Source organism: Eublepharis macularius, chromosome 2 (assembly GCF_028583425.1).
Source record: "Eublepharis macularius isolate TG4126 chromosome 2, MPM_Emac_v1.0, whole genome shotgun sequence".
Classification (NCBI taxonomy): domain Eukaryota; kingdom Metazoa; phylum Chordata; class Lepidosauria; order Squamata; family Eublepharidae; genus Eublepharis; species Eublepharis macularius.
The window spans coordinates 46,920,762-46,934,796 of NC_072791.1; the positions used below are offsets into that span (position 1 = coordinate 46,920,762).

The 14,035-nt window shown below is 42.5% G+C and overlaps 1 protein-coding gene across 7 annotated transcripts in view; it reads right to left on the reverse strand.

Annotated features, from left to right (window-relative positions):
- Nucleotides 1-14,035, reverse strand: part of MIA2 (MIA SH3 domain ER export factor 2) — a 64,740-nt gene that overhangs the window by 33,204 nt on the left and 17,501 nt on the right. For 3 of the 7 annotated variants that reach the window (XM_054970410.1, XM_054970408.1, XM_054970411.1), the window contains 3 exons: nt 13,446-13,667; nt 13,236-13,333; nt 169-300 (listed from right to left, as the gene is read on the reverse strand). In XM_054970410.1, coding sequence (XP_054826385.1) covers nt 169-300; nt 13,236-13,333; nt 13,446-13,667 — 452 coding nt within the window. Of the gene's footprint in view, nt 1-168; nt 301-4,122; nt 4,417-6,381; nt 6,549-13,235; nt 13,334-13,445; nt 13,668-14,035 lie in introns of those variants that run through there. The other 4 variants (XM_054970409.1, XM_054970414.1, XM_054970413.1 and 1 more) reach the window with 4 other exon arrangements.

The following is a 14,035-nucleotide window of genomic DNA, read 5'->3' on the forward strand; positions in this document are numbered from 1 at the left end:
CAACCTTAAACCTCACTGAATAAATTTAGCAGAGCATATTTACAAGTAAACATAAAACATAAAAAAATCAGGCTTCACAATTCTGCTCTAATGAGGAACTCGTTTTAATTTTGAAAGCTTTCCAATACAGTCTAGTACAACATTGCATGGGTCACACTGGATACTTACTGACTGATAGCTCCTGTACATTAGTAGTAAGACAATTAAAAGGGCAACAATGGCAAAACAAATCACCATTTCCCAAGGGAAGCCATAAAGATTTGGACCAGGTGTCACATTTTCAGGCAATGCTGCAACAACCTTCAAGAAAAACAAACAAAACAAGTTTTTTCCCCCAAACAACTGTCAACAGGCTTGTTTAACATCAGGATCTTGGACTATGCTGAGACAGGATTTTTCCAGAATATAATAGTTAAACTTCTTTGCATGCTATAAATACTAAAGAAAAGTTGAAAGGAGAAAAGGGATTATTGTCTCATGATAAGCAATTGTATTTAGAAGTGCTGACTAATGATTGTTGGCAAAGCAAATTCTACAGTTTAGTAATTCAACCACAGAGTCTGCATTTATTTACTTTTTGAGAAGTGATAGATGGTTATCACAAGTCCTATATTTGGTTTTCAGATTTAATTTACTTAACAGTTACTGTACAACAGAAGACAAATTTTATGGTCTTGATACTAAACATACTTATAAACATGACATATAGTTTGATCTGATGCATAAATCTTACTATAAGCAACGAGGCTTGCTCCTAAGTAAGCATGCGCAGGACTGTGCACTAGTCTGCAATCCAGAAGAAACTTATTTAAGTCAATGGGATTTGTCCCCAGTGTAAGCATGCACAAGGTCATTTATGTATGTATGTATGCATGTATGTATGTATGCATTTATAATCTACCTTTCTCACTGAGACTCAAGGCGGATTACATAGTATGAGATTAGTATAATCAGTATCAAGGACATTTCCATAAACAATGCCATAGGGTAAATACATACAAGTTTTAAAAGACATAGCATTAGTAAGAATCCAATACAGAGTAGAAGAAATACTGAAACAGAACATAATTCTAGGACTGACATTAGACAACATGAAGCACAGGTAGTACATAGGAGTACATATTTAAAGCAACAGATAATATGTAGGCAACACAGTAGTGAAGTCTACAGTCCCTAACTCATTAGCAAAGCACCTGAGACCCATCCCTACAATACAGCCATGCTGTCAATTTACCTCTAAATGCCACCAGAAATAATGATGGTCCAAAGGAACAACAGTATAAGATTGGGAAAAGTACGTAATTTACACAAGAATATTAGCAGTTATTAATAAAGATCACAAAAGCTATTGACTTACTGGCCTGAACTGCAAGATATAGTAAATGACAAGAGAGAGAAGTTTGCTAGAAGCCTAATGCTTCTAGAAAAAGTTCACTAGAAGGCTAAAGCCCAAGAACTGGCTCTAATTTCTCTTCATTATTGTTCTTAGTCTTCATATACTCTTCAGACCTTCCATATCACAATGCTTCACTGACAGCAGAAGCCACAAATGGCAGGTAGAACTCCTCTTATATGCAATTTACAGCAGCCCTTTCAGTCCAAGCCACCTGAATCCACTTCCTAGCTGTTCAAATTTCCCTTTTCCATCTTATCCCTATAACCAGCACCATCTTGGCTTAGCCCTACTTTGTTGTCTTTTTGTACCCACCACTCAGGTTCCCATTTTTTCAGCCCACTACTTTATCACACTTCCTTCAGCCCTCCTGACCTTAACCATTTCTTCTGAGTCCCCTTGCTCTTTTTCTGTCACCTGCCCTTTCACCTACCCTTTCTTTCATGGTCCATCAGTTACCTTATCTCTGGGATCCTTGTCTCTTATTTCTTCACTTGCTGGGGGACTCTTAAATCATCAGCTGCCCTGTTTCTAGGGTTGTGTGGGGTTTTGAACTGTGAACTGACAACTCTCCTCTAACCCCTAATCTTTTGTTTCCTCAGTTGTTGGAATGTTTGTGACCAATATTTCATGACCTCACACCAATCTCAGTTAACATCAGAAACTGCATTGCCACATACACAATGCAATACAAATGATCATCCTCTGCCGTGCTAGTCTTCCACAAATTGCATGCCCTAAGTAACCACTGGTCCAGCAGCTGAGTTGTTCTTATGTTTCAGTTGTGGCCTCCACAATGACCCATGCAAACAGCATTTTCATCAGTTTCTTCATGCTCTGAACTGGTAAGATATGCAAACCCTTAAGGCAAACTCAATCCACCATCTTTTCACCATTCAAAGTGTTTCTACACCCGAACCCAAAGAGGATTTTGGTGTGATGTCAATTCATGTGAATATTCCTTCAAGAATCTCACCGTGCCCTGGACAACCTTTGGACAAGAAGATGATGTCAAGATGATGCAATGGCATTAAGGCATTTGAGTAGAGATGTAAAATTCCAAGAGATTTTGAAGCCACATGGGAAAATAAAGGGTTTTTTAAAAAAACTGAAATCTTGTGGAAAATTTATAATATATGCACTATTTACTTTTCCATCAAGCTTCTTTTACCGGGGGGGGGGGGGGGAGGAGTTTGTTATGGTGAATTTGTAATGTGAAAAGCCACAGTTGCATAGATTACTCTCTAATGCAGTGGTTCTCAACTTTTTGAATCTTACATCCCATCAGCATCTCCAATCAAATTACCTGGGTCCCACCATGAGAAACAAAAGTCATTTTTTCTGAGAACATTTATGTGTATAGAGGCCTTCTGTTATTACTACTAGCATGCAAAAAAGTCACAGATGGCTAACCTATGGCAGCTAGGAGACGTCATGGCACACTTGTAGGTGGACATGGAGATTGAGGGAGAGTGAATTCTTAGTAACTGTTATGAAAATGCTGTATTGCACCTAGACTACTTTTGCATCCAGTTGAGAACTACTGCTCCAATGTACATATAATAAGGATTGGATCTCAAGCTTGTCACCTGTCTTTTATTTCAAAGCAAAGTTCCGTATTGTGGAAACAATTATGGAAAATATACACTGTAATTTCAAAAATCATTTATAATGTGACACATTACAAAAATGACATTTTAATAGTCTCAATGCTCTGACATACGGAATATTTAATTTTCTTGTGCTATCCCAGCGTGGCAATCCCAGGAAGTACATACATTCATGTCATGATCTTTACACCCACTTCAGTCTTTTATTATTACCAATAACAATCTCTACAACATTTTTTCATGTAGAAGCACACCACAGTCCTTGCCCCACCTGTCCTCATAACAAATCTATGAGGTTGCTTAGATTGAGCCTCAACATTATAGGCCAACTTATGTACATCTATTATCACACAATATCTGGCAACGTAACACGTAAACTATCTCCACTGAAAAATATTGCATTTAAGGAAATAAATTGTAGTTGGTGGTGTCTGATGCAAGAAGACTGTTTTGTGAGGCAAGCTACAAACACACATACAGGATACTGACCATAAGTACAGCAGATGCTCAAACACAGGGTCAATACTAATTTTATTCCTCCAGACACTTTATATTCCTATGTTGAATTTCTATGTCTTTAACAACAACGTGAGAGCTGCAACAATTCATAGTATGATGGTACAACCTTGGGAAAAGCTTCAGCAGTTTAACTTCTGCCTGTGGCAGCTAGTAAAGGTTCAGGAACCTTGCAAAGGAAAAAACACTTACCTCTACTAGTGGCTGCATCCCTAGAAGCACCACATTCCAAAGCAACACGAACCTGGGAGGTTTCGTCCCCGGTCTGGGGGCATTTCAATAAATGCCTCAAGACAGAGGCCACAGGCCATAACTGGAGCCGGGCCACTGCCCCAGAAGCTGGTTTCAACACGTGAAGCAAGAATAACGACTTGCCTCTGAGGATGTGCAGAGAGCACTCCCCTCAGACTGAGCAACCTCAGCCACCCCAGACAGCTGCGATCGGGAGGCGCTTACAGGCCAGAGGCGGGGGCCTTCGAGGCTGGCCCCAGCGCCTCTCGTGTTAGAAATGACCCTCTGGGGTGGCAGCGAGGCCACTCGGGCGGCAATGGCCGTTCGCTACACGCCTGCACCCACCACCACCACCACCACCCTTCCACTCACGCTCCGAGCGCTGTCCAAGAGCAGGCCGCAGTAGCGCTCAGCGCTCGCCCTCCAGGCCGGCCAGAATCCCGCGGCGACCGCCTCCACGGCGTCCTCCGAGCTGCTCCCGGCAACGGCTACGTTCGCAGCAGCCATCTTACTGCCGCTCTGCTCAGCGGGGGCCTGCAGCAGCCGGCAGCGCCGCCCACACGGCCTCTTCCCGGACAGGGCCGACAGGACGCACCATCGGCTCCCCTGGAGAGGGGGACGAGGAGAAACCACCGGGACAGCGAGGGGAGGGGTGGAAGGGAGGGCCGTAGCAACAGAAAGAAAAGACTGTGGCCTTATTCTGTTTCGGGCGTCAGGCTGGACTCTGACCTTCGTACCAGAGAACAAGGGGCATGACAGAACTGGATACCAAAGAGCCTGCTTCGCTGCGCGGGAATAATGAGGGATATACGAGCTTTCAAAACCTGCGAAATATAAACACCTCGCTGACAGAGAACACTGGGGACTCTGCTTCCCAGACTTGTGACGAATTATTAATCAGTGCTTGGCTTAAATAAGAACTGAGCAACCGTCTGTTAGCTGAAGCCAAGGATGATTACACCATTACGATAACAAGGTTTTATGAAAGTAGGTGCAACCAGTATAACCAGTCGTTACATCGAGTGATGTGTGAACAAGCCTTTTAATTCACAAGCAGCCCGGTTCTAAACACATAGAAAACCTTGATCCTAATACACGCAAGTAACCCCACTGAACTCGACGATTATTTGCTTCTGAATAAGCTTAGATAGGACTGGACTATGTCCTGTCAGTTGGCTCGAGCTGGGGAAAAGCCTAGGCTACACAGTTTTTTTCCAGAGCAAGGAGGACAACGTGTTCTATACGTGTTCCAAACGTGTTCTATAAAACTTATTTTACTTCTTCAAAATAAATAAAAGTGCCACTGAAAGGAAGGGATGGGAAATAAAACTCTAGGTGCCTTCAGAGCTGGGTATCTCATGTAATTTCATACTTAGGAGACCACAATTCACCTATCAGGGAAGTTAGAACCTACATTCAGGAGGAGGAAAGGAAGCACAAGCAATCCACACTTTCTCTTCTTTGAATATCTTTAGAATATTAAAACAGCTTTCATATCTACCTCACAATATACAATGTCTGAACTTGCTTTAAAAAAAACTCTTGGTGAAACAGCCATGACTCTGAAAGACCTAATTAAAGAACTCATGCATGATCAGAACAAGTTCACTTCACTGGCCAAGCCACCCAAGCAATTGCTTAGGACAATATAGTTAGGTAGGTGCCAACACACTACTGGGACTTAGCACACAAGTTCCAACCATTGCTGGTACAGGATGTAACAAGCGTCTCCTGGACTGTGATGAATCCACAAGGGCCTGGCTTGTACTACGCCAGTGGCAGCACGGAGGAATATTGGAGCAACAAAATACCTTGGAACTCGTCTGGTTCTTAGTTTTCAACATGTGAAGTAATAATGACAAAGTATAGACTAATTTTGCCATGTATATAGCACTTTTTAATTACCTACCAAGGAATATGAGGGAATGTAAAGGTATCATCTCCAGGCACATCTGAGCCCTAGCACCTCTTATTTTCAATGTGAAACACTGAGGAAGAATAAACAAGGCCCAGGTTCCTTTGCTATTCACAGGGGCAAAATCCAAACCCACTGTGGTGTTAGGGATACTAAAAATTTTAGGATGACATTCCTTGTGATCTATGTTCATTAGTTTGTATACAGGGGTAAAAAGTATTGGTGGTAAGAGGGAAAAGAACATGATAATGTCTAGCAGGAGAATTAATTAAGTGAACAGCTTGCGAGACCAGGAAAAACAAGGAGGACAAGATAGAATCTTTACAGAACAGCTTACGTTGTAAAGTGATACTCACGGCTGGCTTTTTAAAATAGAAATAGGGTAGAGAGAAATTAGAGAACACATTTTAAGTAGCTCGATAAACAATTCTGCTTCGGCTAGTATATTTTCAGTTGAAACAGGCTATTTATAACTCAAGATAGAAACAGTTGTCCCTTTTCTCAAAACAAAACTCAGCTCACCTGTCAAGATTTCAAGTGATACCATTCATAACACCAAAGAAAATCTACAAGACAAATAAACAACAAATAACGAGCCAGCAGTAAAGTTGTTGTGAAGTGGCTCTGCACGCAGTCTCAACAGTCAACACCTTCCTAGCACTCTATAGATCAAAAAAATCTACTCTCATTAGTTTAATTTTAGAAGAAACACGTACCTCTTCTTCTGTTGTCTCCATTTGTAGACCAAGAATTATGCTCATGTAAATACTCCTTTTTTAAAAAAAACTTAAGAAACACTACAATAGCTCTAGTTTCTTAATGAAAGTTCCCGATCCTCAGAGACATGTTTCCAATGGACGTTTATTTTGACATTTATGCAATGAAGGGGGCGGGGGAGGGAGGTTAGTGACGGGTGACTTCTTACACTATCCCACACCCTCTTCCTTGTGACACACATAGATTAATTACATACAGCAGGTATGTGAAAAGGTATTTCTAAATAGAAGCTCAAATACTATTTGCTTTTTTGTTAAAGTAAAATGTCAGCAGCACTGTGGCTCAGCTGAAAACATGATCATATCAGATTCACAGCAGTAACTGCTGAAATATGAATCTTGGATAAGAATGCATATATCCAACTTGCATGGCAATTCTAGCTCCTTATTAATTCCCTCTTTTAGGTAAGCACTTTTAAAAGATTTCAGTTTGTTCCTTCACTGCAATGTCCTAGCCAAGTTTACAGTGAAATCCTAATTTCACTGTCAATTACCTAAATATTGACAGATTTGCAATGTGCATTTATAAGTAAGCTTATTAGGAAGTAAGTTCCATTGAACTTGCTGGGTCTTAAGAAAATATATTTAGGACTGGCCTATGTCTATAATTTTGTGCACCTTACAGCTTTTATGATTACTGTTTAAGAGAACCTAGGGAAAGGACTTTTAAGGGGAAGCCAAAGCAACAAGGAAGATTCTGAAATGTGAGAGTCATATTTCTACCAGGCATTTAAAAAGTGTGCATTTGTTGGGCCCATTAGTATTATCCAACTTTGTATTTATTTACAAAGCATTTGTATTTGGTTTCCACCTTTTCCCAAGGACTCAGGAGTCAAATGACAATATAGTCTGATTTTATTTGATCCTCACAACAACACTGAGAAAATGATAAAACCTTAGTCCCTCCACTCCAGTGCCACTGTAGGGGGATGGCCAGGGCCATGTTATTCATAAGGTTGACTAGGCTGAAGCCTAGGGGCCCCACAGGGACTAGGGGCCCATCAATTTTTTTTTGCTGAGGCACTGTTATCTGTGGCCTAGGGCTCCAATGGTTAAAGGCAGTTTGCACTCTGCACTGTAGCAATACGTGTACATATATATTTATCCATACTGCTTACTGGTTCTTTTTTTGTCCATATCTCTATTCCAATATTCAGGTGAAAATAATAAAAGGCAGGAGTGTGTGCTCAAATGTTCCCACAGTACGTTGGGACCAGCCAAAACAGTAGTGGGGTGAAAGACTGAAGTGTTGGAGGGGGCCCAAAATACCTGAAAGCCTAGGGGCCCAACCATGGGTTAATACGGTCCTGGGAGGGGCATAGCTAAGCTTTGCTTTCAAAATGACATGGGTAGCTTGCTGTGATGTGCCACTCACATACCCAGACCTTTAAAGATTTCCCCCTTTCCCTGTCAAGCCACATCTGTAGCATTACAGAAAGACAAACAAACAGGAAAGGAAAGCATCATGCAAGGTGGGGGGAGGCGGGGTTATAACAGGAAAAAAGAGGAGGAGGAGGGGTAGCAAGAGGCAGGAGTGTGTGGATGTAATTTCTGCTCTCTGCTGCTGCCATGGCAGTGGCATGTTATAGCACCCCCTTTTGGAAGCATCCAAGAACAGTGGCTATGCACTGGCTGTTACTTGCAATAACACAGACTGCATTTACACATTATTGCATGAGCAAGATTTGAGCCCAGTAGCACCTTAAAGACCAACAAGACTTTCCAGGGTATATGTCTTCAAGAGTCAAGGTCCCTTAGAGCCAAGCTACAAGTGACGCCTGACACAGGTTGGACACTTGTCAGCTTCCCTCAAGTTTTGATGGGAAATGTAGGCGTCCTGGTCTTGCAGCTGTAATGGAAAGCCAAGCTGTAAAACCAGGATGCCTACATTTCCCATCAAAACTTGAGGGAAGCTGACAAGTGTCCAACCTGTGTCAGGCATCACTTGTAGCTTGGCTCTCACTCAGATACAAGTAGGAGTGGAGACCCCTGAGCCCTTACATCCCAGTCAGGAGGTGAGAAGGGTTTTACAAAGAAGGCGGTCAGGATGCAAAGGTACAATGCAAAATGTAATCAGTTTGATTAGAGCAGGGAGAAATGCTTGGGGGTAGGAAATACAGAAAATTAGCATTGATAATGAGATAAGAATCTTATGTCTCAGTTCAGCTATGGGCAGTCCATTGTTTTGAATTTCTGCATGAACTCAGTTTTATTAATCTCAGATTCAGCAATCTCCCCTTTACATTTCTCCCACTGGTATTTTAATGTTGTGGTTTTTAATATCAGATTTATGCCCATTTATGCTTTTGCATGAGATTTCTCTGATGTAGAGAGTGGAGGGGCATTGCTGGCATTTGATGGCATATATAATGTTGGAGGATGAACAAATGAATGAACCTGAGATAATATCACTGGTAAGAGTTGCCAGGTCCCCTTACCCTCTCTGCAAGAGCAGGGGGACCCAGCACTTACATCCTTGCACGCAAAATGCGCACTCCTGGCATGGTGTGATTACATCACTTCTAAGAGTGATGTCATTGCACAGACCCCAGGAGTGCTCTCATGTTTTGTTTGCAGCTCAGCACAAAGTGCGGGAGCACTCCCAGGGGCTGTGTATGACATCACTTCTGGGGGTGACATATGACGCCGTGCTGGGAGCACACATCAGAAGGCCTGTTCCTATGCTTTCCCCCCCCCCCCCGGCCAGGTGAGTGGTGGGGGGAGCTGGGGCCAGGGGAGCCCCTGCCTCCACCAGGGGATCAGCAACCCTATGGCTAGTGTTATTAGGTCTGGCAACTGCGTTGTTAGGGTGAAAATGGGGACAGAGCTGGCATCTTGGTTTCTTGCAAACCCTGATTCCTGAGTCCATGCCCATATTAGAAAGTGCATTATTGTGAGTAAGAAGTTAAAGTTAGGGAGCTGTCTGTGAAAGAAAAGGTTTGTCTCTCAATGCCTTGTTGGTTTTTAAGGTGTAACTGGTTTCAAATTTTGCTCTTCCGCAGACGAACACAACTGTTAGCAGTCAGACCCCTTCCTCACACTAAGAGGATAATTTATGGATGGAATATCATATATGTCCCTCATAAGTCCAAGGCACTGCTTGGCCCAAAGCAAACATCAGCTGGGCGGGTGCCTGGGAAACTACCAAAGTATGAGTCAGAGGTGGCTGACTGACTGACAGCCCCTCCACGTCCCAGAGAGATGCAGAGGTTACGAGTTTTCCTTTAAAAAAAACCTTGTCTAATCCCATCAATGCCCTGCTAAACTTCCCCTCACCCACCTATCTTAATCAAAGCTATTCAACAAACCTGGTCCACTGCTTACCAGGTCATCAGGCAATATTTTCACCTATAGTCTATCCCAGATAGGATCCATCAAACCTCTTCCCACGTATTGTTTTACCTCTGGACAAACCATTAAATAGAGGTAGTCATGGACTGGAAAACAGACCAAAATTTGACACAGACCTGCCTGGTTCGGCATTCGTGAATCAGAGGGTTGTGGAATGACCATTTTCCACAGACACCACGACTTTTCGTTTAGTCCATTGTTCCGCCATCCGTGAATCCAGACATCGGGTTGTTTAAAGCCTCCCCGTGCCCCTTGCAAGCAGTGCCAGGAGCGCTTTAACATTTAAATCTCCCCTTGCTCCAGCTGACTGGTGGGCCTGCCAGCTGGAGCAAGGGGTGGTTAAAGCTCTCCCGGTGCCAGCACTGGGAGCGCATTTTAACATTTAAATCCCCCCTTGCTTCAGCTGACTGGCAGGCCTGGACCCACAAACCAGTCCGTGAAGCAGCGCCAGTCCATTAAAAGTTTGTAGTCTGTGGTCTGTGAAATGCAATGGAACACAGCCTGACAGCCCGTGGGTTTTTCCTGGTCTGTGCCCACTTCTACCATTAAGCCATTGTTTTTGAGAGCAAGACTTCAAACTTGCCCCAGGGAATGTTTTGCTCTATAATTGGGCTCCAGCCATGTGCTGTGTGTGTGTTCTGGATCCATACACCCACCCTCAAGTTAGCTTGAGACTCCTCACCTCTCACAAAGACGGAAGTCCTGCATGTGGGTCTGGGGGCCATGGGCACAGGACTTTGGCTCTCCGCTCTTGATGGAGTGCTACTTGTGCTGGTTTTGAAAGTTAGGAGCCTGGGGGGTGATCCTGGATGCCTTCCTGACTATGGAGGCACAGGTCGCAGCTGTTGCCCGGTCTTCATTTTTCTATCTAAGACAGGCCCGGCAGCTTGTCCCCTACCTATCAACCCATGACTTAACTGCAATGATCCAAGCAACGGTCACCTCTAGATTAGACTACTGCAACTCGCTCTACACAGGGCTTCCCCTGGGCCTGATCCGGAGGCTACAGCTGGTCCAAAATGCAGCTGCATGAGTAACTGCAAGGGTCCCAATTAAGGAACATATAACACTTATACTACGCCAGCTGCACTGGTTACCAGCTGAGTACCAGGTCCGGTTCAAGGTTTTGGTGTTGACCTATAAAGCCCTATGCGGACTGGGCCCAGCATATCTGCAGGACCGCCTCTCCCCATATGTACCTCAGAGGATGTTTCGTTCAACAAATAAACAACTGTTGGTGGTCCCTGGCCCAAGGGAGGCCCGCATGGCCTCGACCAGAGCCAGGGCTTTTTTGGTCCTGGCACCGACCTGGTGGAACTCTGTGTCTGAGGAAACCAGGGCCCGGCGGGATTTATTATCTTTCCACCCGGCCTGTAAGACAGAGATGTTCCACCAGGCATATGGTGGAGGCTAGGTTGGGCCCCCACTGGCCACACTAAAGATCTATCCACTACCCTACATATGAGCCAGGGCTTGAAAAGCAGTATTTTATCATCGCCATCTGAAGAGCTGTATTGTATAAAGTTGTTTTAATGTTATTTATATACTGTTTAACTGTTTTTAACTGTATTTATGTAAATTGAAATGTTGTACTCTGCCCTGAGCCCACCTGGTGGGGAGGGCGGACTAAAAATCTAACATAATAAATAATAATAATAAATGAAACTCTGGTCATTTTCACTACTGCCTCTATGGACCCCTTCCTATCTTTGAGATTGGTACTTATTGCCCTCCCTGAAACTGCTTTCTTCCACTTTCCTCCCTGCTTTTCCTTGTTAGCCTTGTATGCATGGTGTGTGATTTTCTGTACATTTGCCTTTTATTTCACTTTAATTAAAAAAAAACCTTTCCAGTTCAACATCTGCTTGATTTTTTTGAGAGTGTTCTAAGGGAATAATCCCTGTAAACATTGGTGGAGATTTCTAGTTACCCCCCTCTCACTTGCCTCCTTAACGCTAATTTCCTCAACTAATTAAGGAGATCGCCTGTTTGGGTAATAATAGGTGCCCACCTGAAACATTATGAGATGCTGTGCTATCTTTGCTTTATAGCAGTAATGCTAAGCTAACAGAAGTGGAAACCACAAATGAAGGCAACAAGCAAAAAAGTTAACTGCAGTATATTATATCAATGTGTGAAAAAAGTAAATAACAGTAATGAACTCAATGCACAAAATAATCAATAATCAAAATAAATTAGTCAACTGTGCACATAAATCCCTGGACCCACAAACAGTAAATGAGTAGGTGCCTAAGATATAAGTGAGACAAAGTGAGGAAAAAAGTCCATCCACAGATAAGACAGTCAAAACAGTCAATCACGCAGATGCTGCAGTCCCATTAACCAGTATTTATTCCTCAGTCTTTGTTATTCTTGCAGGCGGTGAGATGAAAAATGAGATGCCCAGCAGACCAAGTCCTCCCACCCACATTCAGGGCTGGCAAGGTTCCTGATGTTTCCTGGAAACCTCCTCAGGGGCAGTGGAACATATACCACAAACTAGCTTTATAACACAGCACCTGTGAATCAAAGGTCCATAATGGCAGCCGAGCCATTGTCTTTTGTTATATCTTAGGCACCTACTCATTTATTGTTTGTGAGTCCAGGGATTTATGTGCACAATTGACTAATTTATTTTGATTATTGACTATTTTGTTCATTGAGTTCATTACTGTTATTTACTTTTTTCACACATTGATATAATATACTGCAGTTAACTTTTTTGGTTGTTGCCTTCATTTGTGGTTTCCACTTCTGTTAGCTTAGAGCCAAGCTACAAGTGATACCTTACACAGGTTGGACACTTGTCAGCTTCACTCAAGTTTTGATGGGAAATGTAGGCATCCTGGTTTTACAGCGTGGCTCTCCATTACAGCTGCAAGACTAGGATGTCTACATTTCCCATCAAAACTTGAGGGAAGCTGACGAGTGTTCAACCTGTCTCAGGCGTCACTTTTAGCTTGGCTCTGAGTGTTCATATTGAAGGTGCTTCCTTTGTTCTTAGGTTTGGTTATAGCAGTAATGTGCAACTGGATTTTTCTGTGTGAAAAAATGAGTTCATTTGTGAATATAGTGCGATGCTAACACAATATCTATTAATGTAACCACAATCTTTTAAGTTTCTTTATCATGGAACTCCCAAGGCACATTCTGGCAGGAGGACCCTCTGGGTGATCCTTGGGTCCATTATCCATCTCAGCCTAACTTACCTCAAAGAGTTATTGTGAGCAGCAAATGGAGGAAGGGAGAACAATGTACATGACCCTAAGCTCTTGGGAGGAAGTTCATATATATATATGAACAGTTTTACAGTACAATCCTAAGAGCACTTTCCTGTGAGTAAGCCCTACTGAATAAAATATGATTGACCTATAAACAGACCTGTTCAGGATTGTAACCCATGAGAAAGCTCAACGTGAGGTAACAAAATTAAAGATACTCACCTTTCTGCTCATAAACATCATATATGAAAATGCAGACTTCATAAGGTCGCAGATGTCATTCAAATACAGGACTATTTGGAATAGCCATTCTCTTTCTGCTTCATATAAAAGTGAGAGAAAAGGGAAAACATGTTTTACAATTTCTGGTTTTTACAGATTATCAATTTTTTAAAAATACATTTTGCATGCTAGTTTTTGGATACCACTTACCATATTTGAAAGTAGAGTTTTGAGTCATTATATTTCTCAGTAATACTCTTTCTTTCAAATTCAACTGGCCACTGTCCTCTGAAGTACATATTTTCTCCTCAGTATTTACTGGTGGAATTTTGTTTGTTTCTGAATAATGACCACTGTTAAGTTTCTTATCTGAATTTAAACGATTTCTCTCTGTAGATGTACCATCAGATAATTGTCCTGTATGAATTGTACCTATAAAACAACAGCATAATGGTTTAATTTCATATATATATATTAATCTGTCATCATTTTTTGGTATGCAAAGATTTAGCAATTGTTTCCAGCTTCACATTCACAACTCTGATTTTCTTTTAAATCTCCCAATTTATGTGTGTGTCTGCCATCAAGTTGCAACCAACCCCAGCAAGGGGCTTTCAAGGCAAGTTAGAAGTAGAGGTGGCTTGCCATTGCCTTCCTCTACAGAGTTTTCCTTGGTGGTCACCCATCCAAGCACTGACCCCGGTTAGCTTCCAAGCGCTGACAAAACTGGGCTATACCATGCTGCCCTCCCTCCCAATTTATAAATAGCCAGAAAAATTTAAACAAGACAAGTTAGACTA